The sequence below is a fragment of the Giraffa tippelskirchi genome, chromosome 9 (genome assembly GCF_054371585.1).
Source record: "Giraffa tippelskirchi isolate mGirTip1 chromosome 9, T2T-mGirTip1v1.2.pri, whole genome shotgun sequence".
NCBI lineage: Eukaryota > Metazoa > Chordata > Mammalia > Artiodactyla > Giraffidae > Giraffa > Giraffa tippelskirchi.
The window spans coordinates 46,751,951-46,766,293 of NC_137283.1; the positions used below are offsets into that span (position 1 = coordinate 46,751,951).

A 14,343-nucleotide genomic window follows, 5' to 3' on the forward strand; every position below is an offset into this window, starting at 1 on the left:
AACTGTAAGAAACACAAACACATGGAGATTAAATAACACATTTCTAAATAACCAACAGGTTACTGAAGAAATCAAAAGGGAAATTTAAAAATTTCTAGAAACAAATGACAATGAAAACATGACAACTCAAAACCTATGGGATGTAGCAAAAGCAGTTCTAACAGGGAAGTTTATAGCAATACAATCCTATCTCAAGAAACAAGAAAAACATCGAATAGACAACCTAACTTTACACCTAAAACAACTGGAAAAAGAAGAACAAAAAAACCCCAAAGTTAGTAGAAGGAAATAAATCATAAAGATCTGAGCAGAAATAAATGAAAAAGAAATTAAAGAAACAATAGTAAAGATTAATTAAACTAAAAGCTGGTTCTTTGAGAAGATAAACAAAATTGACAAACCTTTAGCCAGGCTCATCAAGAAAAAAAGGGAGAAGAATCAAATCAACAAAATTAGAAATGAAAAAGGAGAGATTACAACAGACAGTGCAGAAATACAAAGGATTATAAGACACTATTATGAACAACTATATGGCAATAAAATGAATAACCTGGAAGAAATGGACAGATTCTTAGAAAAGTTCAGTCTTCCAAGACTGAACCAGGAAGAAATAGAAATTATGAACAACCCAATTACAAGCACTGAAATTGAAGCTGTGATCAAAAATCTCCCAGAAAACAAAAGTCGAGGACCAGATGGCTTCACAGGAGAATTCTATCACACATTTAGAGAAGAACTAATGCCTATCCTTCTAAAATTCTTTCAAAAAATTGCAGAGGAAGGAACACTTCCAAGCTCACTCTACGAGGCCACCATCACCCTGATACCAAAACCAGACAAAGAAAACACAAATAAAGAAAACTACAGGCCAAAATCACTGATAAGCATAGATGCAAAAATCCTCAACAAAGTTTTAGCAAACAGAATTCAGCAACACATCAAAAAGTTCATACACCATGATCAAGTTGGGTTCATTCCAGGTATGCAAGGATTCTTCAATATATGCAAGTCAATCAATGTGATATACCATATTAACAAATTGAAAGATAAAAACCATATGAGATAAAAATCTCTTGAGATTTCAACAGATGCAGAAAAAACCTTTGACAAAATTCAGCACCCATTTATAATTAAAACTCTTCAAAAAATGGGCATAGAAGGAACCTCCTCAACATAGTAAAGGTCATATATGATAAACCTACAGCAAACAGTATTCTCAATGGTGAAAAACTGAAAGCATTTCTCCTAAGATCAGGAGCAAGACAAGGATATCCACTTTCACCACTATTATTCAACATAGTTCTGGAAGTCCTAGCTACAGCAATCAGAGAAGAAAAAGAAATAAAAGGAATCCAAATCAGAAAAGAAGAAGTAAAGCTCTCACTGTTTGTAGATGACATGATACTATACATAGAAAACCCTAAAGTTAGCATCAGAAAATTACTAGAGCTAATCAGTGAATTTAGCAAAGTTTCAGGATACAAAATCAATACACAGAAATCCCTTGCATTTCTATATACTAACAATGAAAAATCAGAAAGAGAAATTAAGGAATCAATCCTATTCACCATTGCAACAAAAAGAATTAAATATCTAGGAATAAACTTACCTAAGGAGACAAAAGAACTGTACACAGAATATTATAAGACACTAATGAAAGAAATCAAAGACAATATAAACAGATGGAGAGATATTCCATGTTCTTGGGTAGGAAGAATCAATATTGTGAAAATGACTATACTACCAAAAGCAATCTACAGATTCAATATGATCCCTATCAAATTACCAATGGCATTTTTCACAGAAACAGAACAAAAAATTTTCACAATTCATATAGAAACACAAAAAACCCCGAATAGCAAAAGCAATCTTGAGAAAGAAGAATGGAGCTGGAGGAATCAACCTTCCTTTCTTCAGATTATACTACAAAGCTACAGTCATCAAGACAGTATGGTACTGGCACAAAAACAGAAATATAGACCAGTGGAACAAGATAGAAAGCCCAGAAATAAACCCATGCACCTATGGGTACCTTATTTTTGACAAAGGAGGCAAGAATATACAATGGGGCAAAGACAGCCTCTCAATAAATGGTGCTGGGAAAACTGGACAGCTACACATAAAAGAATGAAATTAGAACACTTCCTAACACCATAATAAACACCAAAGATAAACTCAAAATGGATTAAAGACCTACATCTAAGACCAGAAACTATAAAACTCTTAGAGGAAAACAGGTAAAACACTTGATGACATAAATCAAAGCATGACCCACCTCCTAGGGTAAAAGAAATAAAAACAAAAGTAAGCAAGTGGGACCTGATTAAACTTAAAAGCTTTTGCACAGCAAAGGAAACTATAAGCAAGATGAAAAGACAACCCTCAGAATGGGAGAAAATAATAGCAAATGAAACAACAAGCAGCTCATACAACTCAATGCCAGAAAAACAAACAACCTAATCAAAAAGTGGGAAAGAGACCTAAACAGACATTTCTCCAAAGAAGACATACAGATGGCTAACAAACACATGAAAAGATGCTCAACATCGCCCACTATTACATAAATGCAAATCAAAACCACAATGAGATATCACCTCACACCAGTCAGAATGGCCATCATCAAAAAGTCTACAAACAATAAATGCTGGAGAGAGTGTGGGGAAAAGGGAACACTCTTGCACTGTTGGTGGGAATGTAAATTGATACAGCCACTATGGAAGATGCTATGGAGATTCCTTAAAAAACTAGGAATAAAACCACCAACCACCATATGACCCAGCAATCCCACTCCTAGGCATATACCCCAAGGAAACCAAAATTGAAAGAGACACATGTATCCCATTGTTCATTGCAGCACTATTTACAATAGCTAGAACATGGAAGTAACCTAGATGTTCATTGACAGATGAATGGATCAAGAAGTAGTGGTACATATACACAATGGAATATTACTCAGCCATAAAAAAGGAACACATTTGAGTCAGTTCTAATGAGGTGGATGAACCTAGAACCTATTATACAGAGTGAAGTGAGTCAGAAAGAGAAAGATAAATATCGTATTCTAACGCACATATACAGAATCTAGGAAAATGGTACTGAAGAATTTATTTTCATGGCATTAATGGAGAAACAGACATAGAGAATAGACTTATGGACATGCAGAGAAGGGAGGAGACAGTGAAATGTCTGGAAAGAGTAACATGGAAACTTACATTACCATATGTAAAATATATAGCCAACGGGAATTTGCTGCATGGCTCAGGAAACTCAAACAGGGGCTCTGTATCAACCTAGAGGGGTGGGATGGGAAGGCAGATGGGAGGCAGGTTCAAAAGGGAAGGGATATATGTATACCTATGACTGATTCATGTTGAGGTTTGACAGAAAACAACAAAATTCTGTAAAGCAATTATCCTTCAATAAAAAAAGAAAAAGAAAAAAATTTTTTAAAAAAACAGGCAAATAAGAAGCAACATGATAGACAGAAAGACAGAATGGAGTCTCTGATGAAAAGAAAAACAGTAGAACAGAACTAATATTTAAAACAACTTAAGAAAATTTTCCAGAAATAAAAGAATATCTGAATTTAAACATTTTAAAGGCCTATTGTGTACCTGGGAAAAAATATCCAGAATAATCAACTCTAAGATGTACCCCAGTAAAATGACAAAAGATGAAAAAAAAATTTCCAAGGCCTCCAAGAAAAAAAAATCAAACAACTTACAAGTGAAGGGGATTTTGATATCAGATGTCTCAAAAGCAGCATACAAAGCAAGACAAGAGAATAGCATTTTTAAAAACAAGGAATTAAAGTATGCTGCTGCTACTGCTGCTAAGTCGCTTCAGTTGTGTCTGACTCTATGTGACCCCATAGACGGCAGCCCACCAGGCTCCCCCGTCCCTGGGATTCTCCACACAAGAACATTGAAGTGGGTTGCCATTTCCTTCTCCAATACATGAAAGTGAAAAGTGAAAGTGAAGTCACTCAGTCGTGTCCGACTCTTCGCGACCCCACAGACTGCAGCCTACCAGGCTCCTCCGTCCATGGGATTTTCCAGGCAAGAGTACTGGAGTGGGTTGCCATTGCCTTCTCCGAATAAAAGTATATGAACCAAGAATTTTATATCCAGTTAAGCTGTCATTCAAGTTTTAAACATGCAAGAACTCTAAGAACACAATACCTTTGAGCCCTTTATAAGGAATCTTCTAGGAGCTTCAACTAGTCGAGAGATTGATGGGGTTCAGCACACACTACCCAAAAATATGGTACCTTGACACAGAATGTTCTAAGCTAAAGGATCACAGAAACAGCAGGTGCAGGAAGGATTCTCTGACCTTCCCCTGAAGCAGGTCATAAGACCCTCAAGTCAGAGATACCTTCCCTTACCTGGAGGAAAGAGACATCCTTAGCTCCAGGATGGAAGAGGCCAAAAGGAACCTGAATGTGCAGATCTTGTTAAGGTCCCCCAGGCAACTCAGTTCATATCCTTTTGTCCTATCACATTTCCTGTGACTTTCCACTCTTCATCAAGCCTAGTATAAAAACATTCAGGTTTAATCTCTTTGGGTCTTCATTTCCATATGAATGCTCCCATGTCACATAAAACTTAAATATGCTTCCCTCTTGTTAATCTGTTTTCTGTCACTGACACCCAGCCAAGAACCTAGAAGGGTATAGGAAAAAAGGGTTTCTCTCCTCTCCTGCAAGATGACAGGCGAAACTTCAGGAAAAGAGTTCATATACTTAATATAGTAGTTTGAAGATTAACACAGAGAGATGCAAGTGGAAGAATATTATCTTAGAATCCTAACTAGAAAGAGGCAACTTAAAAATGGGAGGAAAAAGGGATGAGAAAAGTAAAATAAGATCAAGTACGCTGCATAGGAAATGGGAGGTTAGCAGGCACATTAAAAACCAACAAACTGCAGAGTAGAAGGTTAAATAAGGAAGCAGGAAATTATGAGCACTATAAAAGGATAAGCACAAAAGAAACCAATAAAATAAAGGTACAAACTGTCCTAAATACCAAAAGAAAAATTTTAAGTAAAAGAACAAAGAAAACACATTATGAGGAGAAAGAAACAGTATCGTTATTATAACACTCATAATAATTTTAATGTGAAACAACATGACAGAAATGAGATCAAACGTATCAGCCATATCAATACAAGTGAATGGGCTTAATTCACTTTTCACAAGAAATAAGATTTTCAGTTTCCCTCACAAAGGAAGACCCGATTATATGGTTATAACAAGAGACCTACCTGAAACAAACTAATTCAGAAGGACTGAAAATAGAGGGATGGGCAAAGATTTTATATATATATAATTATATATTTATACTATATTATATATTATATATATTATCTACTATATTATAGTATATATTATATTATATATAATATATATTATATCATATAGAATATATAGATAATATAATATGTAGAATATATATATTATATATATAATATATATAATTCTATATAGTATTATATATATTATATTATATATACTATATTATATATATAATACTATATATATACTATATATAATTACATATATTATATACACTATATATAATTATATATTTAGTATATATAATTATAATTATATATAGTATATATAATTAGATATACTATATATTTTATATATATAATATATAATTAGATATATTATATATTATATATCATACATATATTATATATATAATAATATTATATATATTATAATATTATTATATACAATATTATATATGTATTATATATTATATATAATATTATATATTATATTATGTATATATTATAGAATATAATTATTATATTATATATTATATAATATTATATATTATTATATTATTATATTATTATAATATTATAGTATATATTATTATATTATAATAGTATATATTATTATATAATATTATATATTATATTATGTATATATTATAGAATATAATTATTATATTATATATTATATAATAGTATATATTATTATATTATATATTATTATATAATAGCTCCATTAATAGAATATAATTATTATATTATATATTATATAATAGTATATATTATTATATTATTATATAGTATATATTATTATATTATTATTATATATTATAATAGTATATATTATTAGTATATATATATTAATATATATGATATATTATATAATATTATATATTGTATATAGTATATATAATTATATATATATATATATAATGGAAACAACAGCAAAAAAGCACACCAGGTTACAATTCTGATATCAAGGAAAGTAAAATTCAGGTCAAAAAGCATTAGACCTGATCAAGGATACTTTTTAATGCTAAAAATATCAATTTATAATGATAATATAACACACTTCTCTCACTGGACAAGAGTAAGCGAAGATACAGAAGATGTAAATTATATAACCAATAAGGTAGATTTTTTGGAGTACATGTATATATAAAACTTTTGTACCTTAATAATAGGAATACACCTCTTCTCAAGTGCAAGTGGAACATTCACAAACACTAATTACATACCATCATACAGAAAATATCAGCAAGTTCTATATAGTAGAAATATTATAAATAACACTCTCTGATCTCAATACAACAAAACTAGAAATTACTAATATTTTAGCAAGTACTTTCCACATGGAAAAAAACTTAAAACCTTATATTAAACTCTATAATGAAATAAAAAATAAAAGTCAGATTTTTGTAATTAAAAAAAATGAAGTATTACATATCAGAATCTGTGGACTACTGCATTTTTAAAGTTATCAGAAGAAAATTCAGAGCCTTAAACCCATTTATCAACAAGAATGTAAATAAGTGAATTAAACACCCAGCACAAATACACACGTGCACACAAACTATGAATATAGCAAAACATAAGCTAAAAGGAAGGAAATAATAAAAACAAAAGTAGAATGATAAAGATGTAAGAAACAGTCAATCAAATTAATAATCCTAAATCCTATGTTTTTAAATTAACAATCCAAACAAATCATAAGTAACTTAATAAAGTAAAAAAGAGAGCATAATTCTACAAAATAAGAGGTGACTAAGGAAGACAATGTTAAAATGAAAAAGATTTTAAATCACATTGCAAATTTCTATGTAAATACATATTAAAATCTAGACAATATGATAATTTTCTAGAGAAATAAAACATAACAAAATTGACTCAATTGGAAAAAGAAAGCTTAAATAGACCAATTTCTGTAGAAAAATTAAGTTATAGAAAAACTAAAAAAGCACCATGTCCAAATGGTTTATGAAAGGATGCCCACATAGCCCCAGTGCAATATAAATTGTTTCAGAGTACTGAAGGAAAATGTCAAAATTCTTCATATGAAGCAAGTATAACTTTGCTTCAAACCTGTTAAAGACAGTACAAAAAAAATTACAGACCAATATCACATATCAATGATAAAGTTCTAAATAGGTTATTAACCAACAAAACCTAATACCACATTAAGAAATGATACACCATGGCTAAGTGAGATTTATTAAAGGACTGCATGGTTGTTTCAATATTCAGTTTAGTTCCAACTGCTCAGTCATGTCTGACTCAATATCAGGAAATCAATTAATATAATTCACCATAGGAATAGATCTAAGGAGACAAACATGATTATCTCCATTGGTATTTAAAAATGTATGACATTTTTAATACATTTAAATGCATTTAGAAATATATGACAAAAATTTAAGAAAACAGAAATCAACAGGTACATTATTAAATAAACAAAACCCAAAAGCTAGCATTTTTCTTAAGGAAGAAACACTAGAGATATTTCCACTAATATTAGGAAAAAGGTAATGATGCCTACTGTCTCCACTACTATCCAATACTGTACTGGAGGTATTAGAGAATACAATTAGACAAGAGAAAGTAATTAGAAGAATGCATGCATGCTAAGTCGCTTCAGTTGTGTCCAACTCTTTGCGACCCTATAGACTGTAATGCATCAGGGTTCTCTGTCCATGGGATTCTCCAGGCAAGAATACTGGAGTGGGTTGCCATGCCCTCCTCCAGGGGATCTGCCCAACACAGGGATCAAATGCGTGTCTCCTGAGGCTCCTGCATTGCAGGTGGATTCTTTACCGCTGAGCCACTGGGGAAGCCCAACCAGAAAAATAAGAATTGGAAAATAATAAGTAAAACTATCTCTATTTCTAGATAGTGTGCACTTAGAAAGCCCAAGAGAATCAATGATAAACTCAAACAATAAGTGATTTCAGGAAGGTAACAAAATGTAAATTAGTACAAAGAAATCTATCAATAGACGTAATAATAGAGAAAGCCCATTCATAACAACAACAAAGAAGATAAAATATGGCGTTAACCAAAAAATTCATTTGGGTTTTTCCGTAACACTGCATGGAAAAATGCAAACCAACTTTTTTGGCCAATCCAATACTTAATGAGTAATATGCAAAACCTACATGAATAAAACTTCAAAGCACTACTGAAAGACACAAAGGTAGACTTGAATAAATGGACAAACATGACTTGTTCTTGGATAGGTCAATTTAGGATCCCAAAGACATCAGCTATACCTAAGATAATTTAAAAATATAATTCAATCCCAATAAAAATACCAAGAATTTCCAAAACAGACCTAGAAAAGTTGATACTAGAGCTCACATGGAGAAATAAGCATGGCAATTCCCTATCAAAAACTCAACAACTTTTTTTGCAAAAACATAAAAATCCATCCTAAATTTCATGTGGAATCTCAAGGAACCCCCAAATAACCAAAATAAACTTGAAAGAGAAGAATAAACTGGGAAGACACATTTTTCAATTTCAGAAATAATTACAAACCTACAGTAATCAAAATATGTGGTACTGGCATAAAGACAGACTGATAGACCAGTGGAATAAAAAAGAGAGTCCGGAAATAAACCCTCACATATATAACCAAATGATTTTCAACAGGGGTACCAACATCACTCAATGGGGAAGACAGCCTTTTTAATACATAGTGCTGGGTAAACTGGATATTCACATGCAAAAGAATGAAGCTGGACCCTTACCTAAGACCATATACAAAATTTAACTCAAAATGGATCAAAAATCTTAACATAAGAGCTAACACTGTAAAATTCTTAAAAGGACACATGGAACGAAGGTTCACGTCAGTGGATTTGGTGATGATTTTCTTATACATGATGCCAAAAGCATAAACAATAAGGAAAAATCGACAAACTGGACTTCACCAAAATGAAAACCTCTGTGTCCTGGTTACACAAAAGACACTATCAACAGAATAAAAAGACAACCCAAGGAATGGGAGAAAATATCTTCAAATCACATATCTGATAAGGGATTAATATCCAGAGTACATAAAGAACCAAAAATATAAGCAAAGAATTTGAATACACATTTCTCCAAATAAGAATACACAAACAGCCAATAGGCACATGAAAAGATGTTCAACATCACTAAGCATTAGGAAAATGCAAATAAAAATCACCCTTTAGGATGGCTACTATAGAGAAAAAAACCCAGAAAATAACAAGCGTCAGTGAGGAAGTGGAGAAATTTGAATCCCTTGTGCCCTGCTGTGGGAATGTAAAATGGTGCAGTTGCTATGGAAAACAGGATGGTGGTTTCTCAAAAAAATTAAAAATAGGGCTTTGGTGACACCACCGATGTCACCTGGAGCCACCCTGTACCACCTCACCATGGTCAACCCCACGGTGTTCTTACACTTTCACTGTCAATGTGGGCCCTTGGGCCATGCCTCCTTTGAGCTATATGCAGACAAAGTTCCAAAGACAGCGGAAAACTTTAGTATTCTGAGCACTGAGGGGAAAGGATTTGGTTATCAAGGTCCCTACTGTCACAGCATTATTCCAGGATTTATGTACCTGGGTGGTGACTTCATATCCTGTAGAAGCACTGGCAGTAAGTCAACTACAAGAAGAAATTTGATAACAAGTATCACCCTGAAGCAATGGGTCCTAGCATCTTGTACATGGCAAATTCTGGACCCACATAAACAGTTCCATTTTTCATGTACACTACCAAGGCTGGATGGTTGAGCTGCAAGCACGTGGTCTTTTGCAAGGTGAAGGAGGGCATCAATACTGAGAAAACCACAGAATGCTTTGGGTTTGGCAAGCACCAGGTTTGGCAAGACTGCCAAGAAGCTCGCCATTACTGACTGTGGATAACTCTAATAAATTTGACTTGTATTTTATCTTAACCACCAGACCATTCCTTCTCCCATCTGCTCATAATAGCCTATAATCTTTGTGCTCTCACTGCAGATTTTTGGGTTTTATGTTTTCCTTATCCCCTCCAAGTGTAGCTGAATTACAGAGTTGAATTTATGATAATGAGACAAAAGCTACATAGCAACAAATAGAATTACCATATGATCTAGTAATTCTGCTTTTGGAAATGAAGTGGAACCCCACTTTTTCACAAAAGAACAGAAAGCAGGGACATGAAGAGATCTTTGTACATCCATGGTCACAGCAGAATTATTCCTAAGAGCCAAAAAACAGGAGCAATCAAGTGTCCATCAACAGATGAATAGACAAACAAAATGTGGTATATATGTACAATGGAATATTATTCAGTCTTAAAAAGGAAGGGAATTCTGATGTGGTGCTACAACATGGATGATACTAGAAGACATTATGCTAAATGAAAGGAGGAGTCACAAAAGGACAAGTAATGCATGATTCTGTGGACAAGTAATGCAACATTCTGTGGATGGATGGTAGTGATGACAGGACAATAATGTGCATGTAATTAATGTCACTGAGATGTACATTTAGAAATGGTTAAAATGGTGAATTTTATATTGTGGGTTGGCCCATACCCATATGGGATTGACCCAGGTTCAATCTCTGGGTCAGGAAGATCCCCTGGAGAAGGGAATGGCAACCCACTCCGGTATTCTTGGAGTGTGGGAGAATACTAAAGCCACACCTCCATCAGTATCAATATACAAGTGCACAAGATTATTCATTTGTAGCACTCTTTGTAATTGAAAAATGCTGGAAAGTACCTAAATGCCTATGTATTAGCAAATGGTTGAATAAACCATGATATATGGTACATCCACACAACAGATGACTATGCAGCTGTAAAAAGAGAATGAAGGAAGAATCAATGAACTGAAAAGGGCTGATTCCCAGGATGCATCATAAGTGAAAAAGGCAAAATGAAAAAGAGTATCTATAGTGTGCTACTCATCATGTAACAGGGGGGATAAGAAATATATATATGAGAATATCATTTGTGCAAAAAGAAATACAGAAAGGATAAACCAGAAACTAGTGACACTGGTTACCTATGGGTGAGAATACAGTAGAAAAGATGGGAGATGTGGATAGAATGAATGAGGGTGAAGAGTAACAAATCTCTGACTGTATCACTTTGTGTAATGCATAATACTAACTATATTTTATATGTGTGTATATATATTATATATTAAAAATATATACATGTTTGTATATTTTCTATATATTCAATACATACATATTACATATAATGTAATATATGAATTATATATATTCTATAATATAATATACATATATTCATACTATGCTTATATTCTATATACACACATATATGTATTTATTTATATTTATAAAATAAACGGACCAAACTATAGTTCATCAAATGAATGAATCACACTCAGGAGGATGGGGAGAACTAAACCAAGTAACTTCTGAACCTAGTATTTGCACCATATGCCCCCAGGCTAAAAAGAAAAAAGAAAATTAAACAAATATCAAAGATTATTCATCAGAGCTTATCCTCCAAAGAGCACGGATTAGCAACTGAAATTACTTTCTGTGTATCCTAGGTCTCAGCAAATAAGTAAATACACTATGAATAATAAAAGCCAATTTTCTTTTAGAAAAAGAAGTAAAAAAACAAGTACAAGTAAGAATGAGGCCTGTGGTTTGAAGTAAATGTGAAGGTATCAGTATGAACTCATGATTTTTAACAGATCAATAGATAGATATATAATAATTAGACATATGTGTGAAGGCTATATGTTACATAAAGTAATATAACACTATAATATGATATAATGTAAAATAAATAATATGTATAGCTTAGGTCTATCTGCTAGGGCCTCAAAGCATTGATTTCCCAGGGGCAATGAGCACATCTTAATGCCAAAATCTTGTCTTCTAAATGCAATTCCCCACCAAGAGGAACCAGGGCCCCTTGGAGAAACAGTGGATTTCAGGGCTGGGTCTGGGAAAATACAAGATGACCCTGGAACTTCTTGCTGTGCCAGAAAGTAAAAACATGCTCGAAGAATAACAGAAACATTAACAAGAGGAATCAGCCTGAAGAGGCTCCCATTGGCCAACTCTGAGACAATTTGAGAGTGAAAATTAAAAATGGTAGTAACAGATTATAACCCTTGAAATAAAATTAAGAATCCATGAGTCCATATTGATAATGAGAGACCTGGAGCTGAACAAGGCATTGTTCAGGGTCCAAGAAGTCCACAGTGCAGTGGGCAAGAGAGCCGCAAACAGATGAGCAAGGGGGGAGTCCCCCTCCCACAGACAGGGCAGCACTAGCTCCCTACTGGACAACTCCCTGGATGTGGTGCTGCTGGGGTGGGGGGAAGGGTCTGGGTGGGGAGGACTCACGAGGGCCCTTTGCGCATCCGAGGCGTGCTCATGGCCCACTGCTTGATCTTGTTCAGGCTCTGCTCATTGACGAGCCGTTGGCCCTCAGAGGGCATGCAGTCCACGTACAGGTTGTACAGCAGCAGCGCCTCCGTGTTCTTGCGCAGGGCGTTGGCCTCAACCACACGTTGTGTGAACACACGTGGGTCCTCAGCACAGAAGAGGAGCTGGATCCTTGGCACCCAGTACTGACAGATCAGGAGGGGTGGCCTTCCTGGGGTTGGGTGGAGGGACAAAGGAACAGCCAGTGGGGCCCTCTGGGCAGAAGCACTAGATTCCAGCCTGGCTCTGCCACTGATGCATGGTGGCCCCGAGCAAGTGACCCCATCCTATCTGTGAAAGAGGTATGACAACGCTCCCTAAACTGCCCGCATCACAGGTTGTCATGGTTGGAGGTGAAAGTGCTTTATAAACTGTGAAAAGCAGGGCACAGAGAAGGGGCTTCACAGGGGTGGGCTATTCATTGCCCATTCCTGGATGCCACATCCAGGGCGGACATCACTCACTGATGGGCCTCAGGCTCCTTCTCAACATGACACTGAAAACACCACTGCCAGCTGCTCAGAGGTGACATATCAAATAATGACCAGCTGCCCTTCCTGGGGTCTCTGAGTGGTGGGTCCTCTGATTCTCACTGGTTGGGGGACAGACAGCCCCAGGACAACAGAGCAAGGGGGAATTCAGACCGCAGCTGGTTATGCCCTGGCCTCAGCCACAGGCCAGGCCGGGCCTGAGCTAGGGGTCTGCCTGAGGCAGGGGCAGAGACCTCGTACCTTCAGGCGTGACCCCTCCATTCAGGATAGGCTGCCCTGTCTCATCTCGCACTAAGCCATCCTCACTCGTCTTGTGCACTAGGTACAGCTTCTTCTCCTTGTCGTAGTCCAGGACACCAACATTGCACCATTTGTATGTCAGCTTCTGACTCTTGGGGTCCTCTGAAATAGGACGGGAGTCCATCAGTGCTCCCGCTATGGGGTGGAGAGAGGCTGCTGCATGTGGCCAGTTGGGTGCTAGGAAAGGTCTCGGTGATCACTGATCTGGCCTCTCTCCCACCACACTGACTCCCCTTCTCTGGCTGCAGCAGAGTGGGGGGCCTGCTTCCTCCCAGCTGAGCTGGGCAGGAGGGGCCAGAAGAACCAGGCCTCTCTGCTCTGGTCTCTGTATGGCTCCATCAGGGCAGTGAGAGACACAGGCCAACGGGGCTGGGACCAGGAGGCAGGAAAGCCCGAAGCCAACAGATCCTGTTGAGGATCTAGGTGTAAAGCTCACCACATCCCAATTGGACCCTTTCAAGGCCAAGGGAAGTCCTGAGGCTGCATGTGGCAGCTGAACCCCCAGCCCCTCTATCAGAGCAGGGCAGGGTAGAAGAAGATGGCTCCCCTGCAATAGCTTCTGAGTGGGCCTCGGGGCCTGTTTGGTCAGAAAGCGCCCACGCCCTGGGCTGAAAATTTTGACTCCTCTCATTCAACTCCTGCCACTGCCTCCCTCCCTCATCCCTCTCCAGCCACACTGGATGTCTGGCTACTCCTGACTCTAGAGCTTGCTCCTACCTCAGGGCCTCAGCGTCAGCTGTGCCCTCTGTCTGGAACAGCCTTCTCCCGCATCACCTTGATGCTGGCTCATTCCCTGCTCAAGTGGCTTTTCCTTGGAGAATCATCTCTGCCTAAAATAG

The 14,343-nt window shown here is 36.1% G+C and overlaps 1 protein-coding gene across 1 annotated transcript in view; it reads right to left on the reverse strand.

Annotated features, from left to right (window-relative positions):
- Positions 1 to 14,343, reverse strand: part of DNAH1 (dynein axonemal heavy chain 1) — an 88,834-nt gene that overhangs the window by 57,824 nt on the left and 16,667 nt on the right. Inside the window, exons 7-8 of the mRNA XM_081525153.1 lie at positions 13,445 to 13,606; positions 12,633 to 12,885 (exon numbers count right to left, since the gene is read on the reverse strand). Of these exons, the coding sequence (XP_081381279.1) occupies positions 12,633 to 12,885; positions 13,445 to 13,606 (415 nt within the window). The remainder of the gene's footprint in view (positions 1 to 12,632; positions 12,886 to 13,444; positions 13,607 to 14,343) is intronic.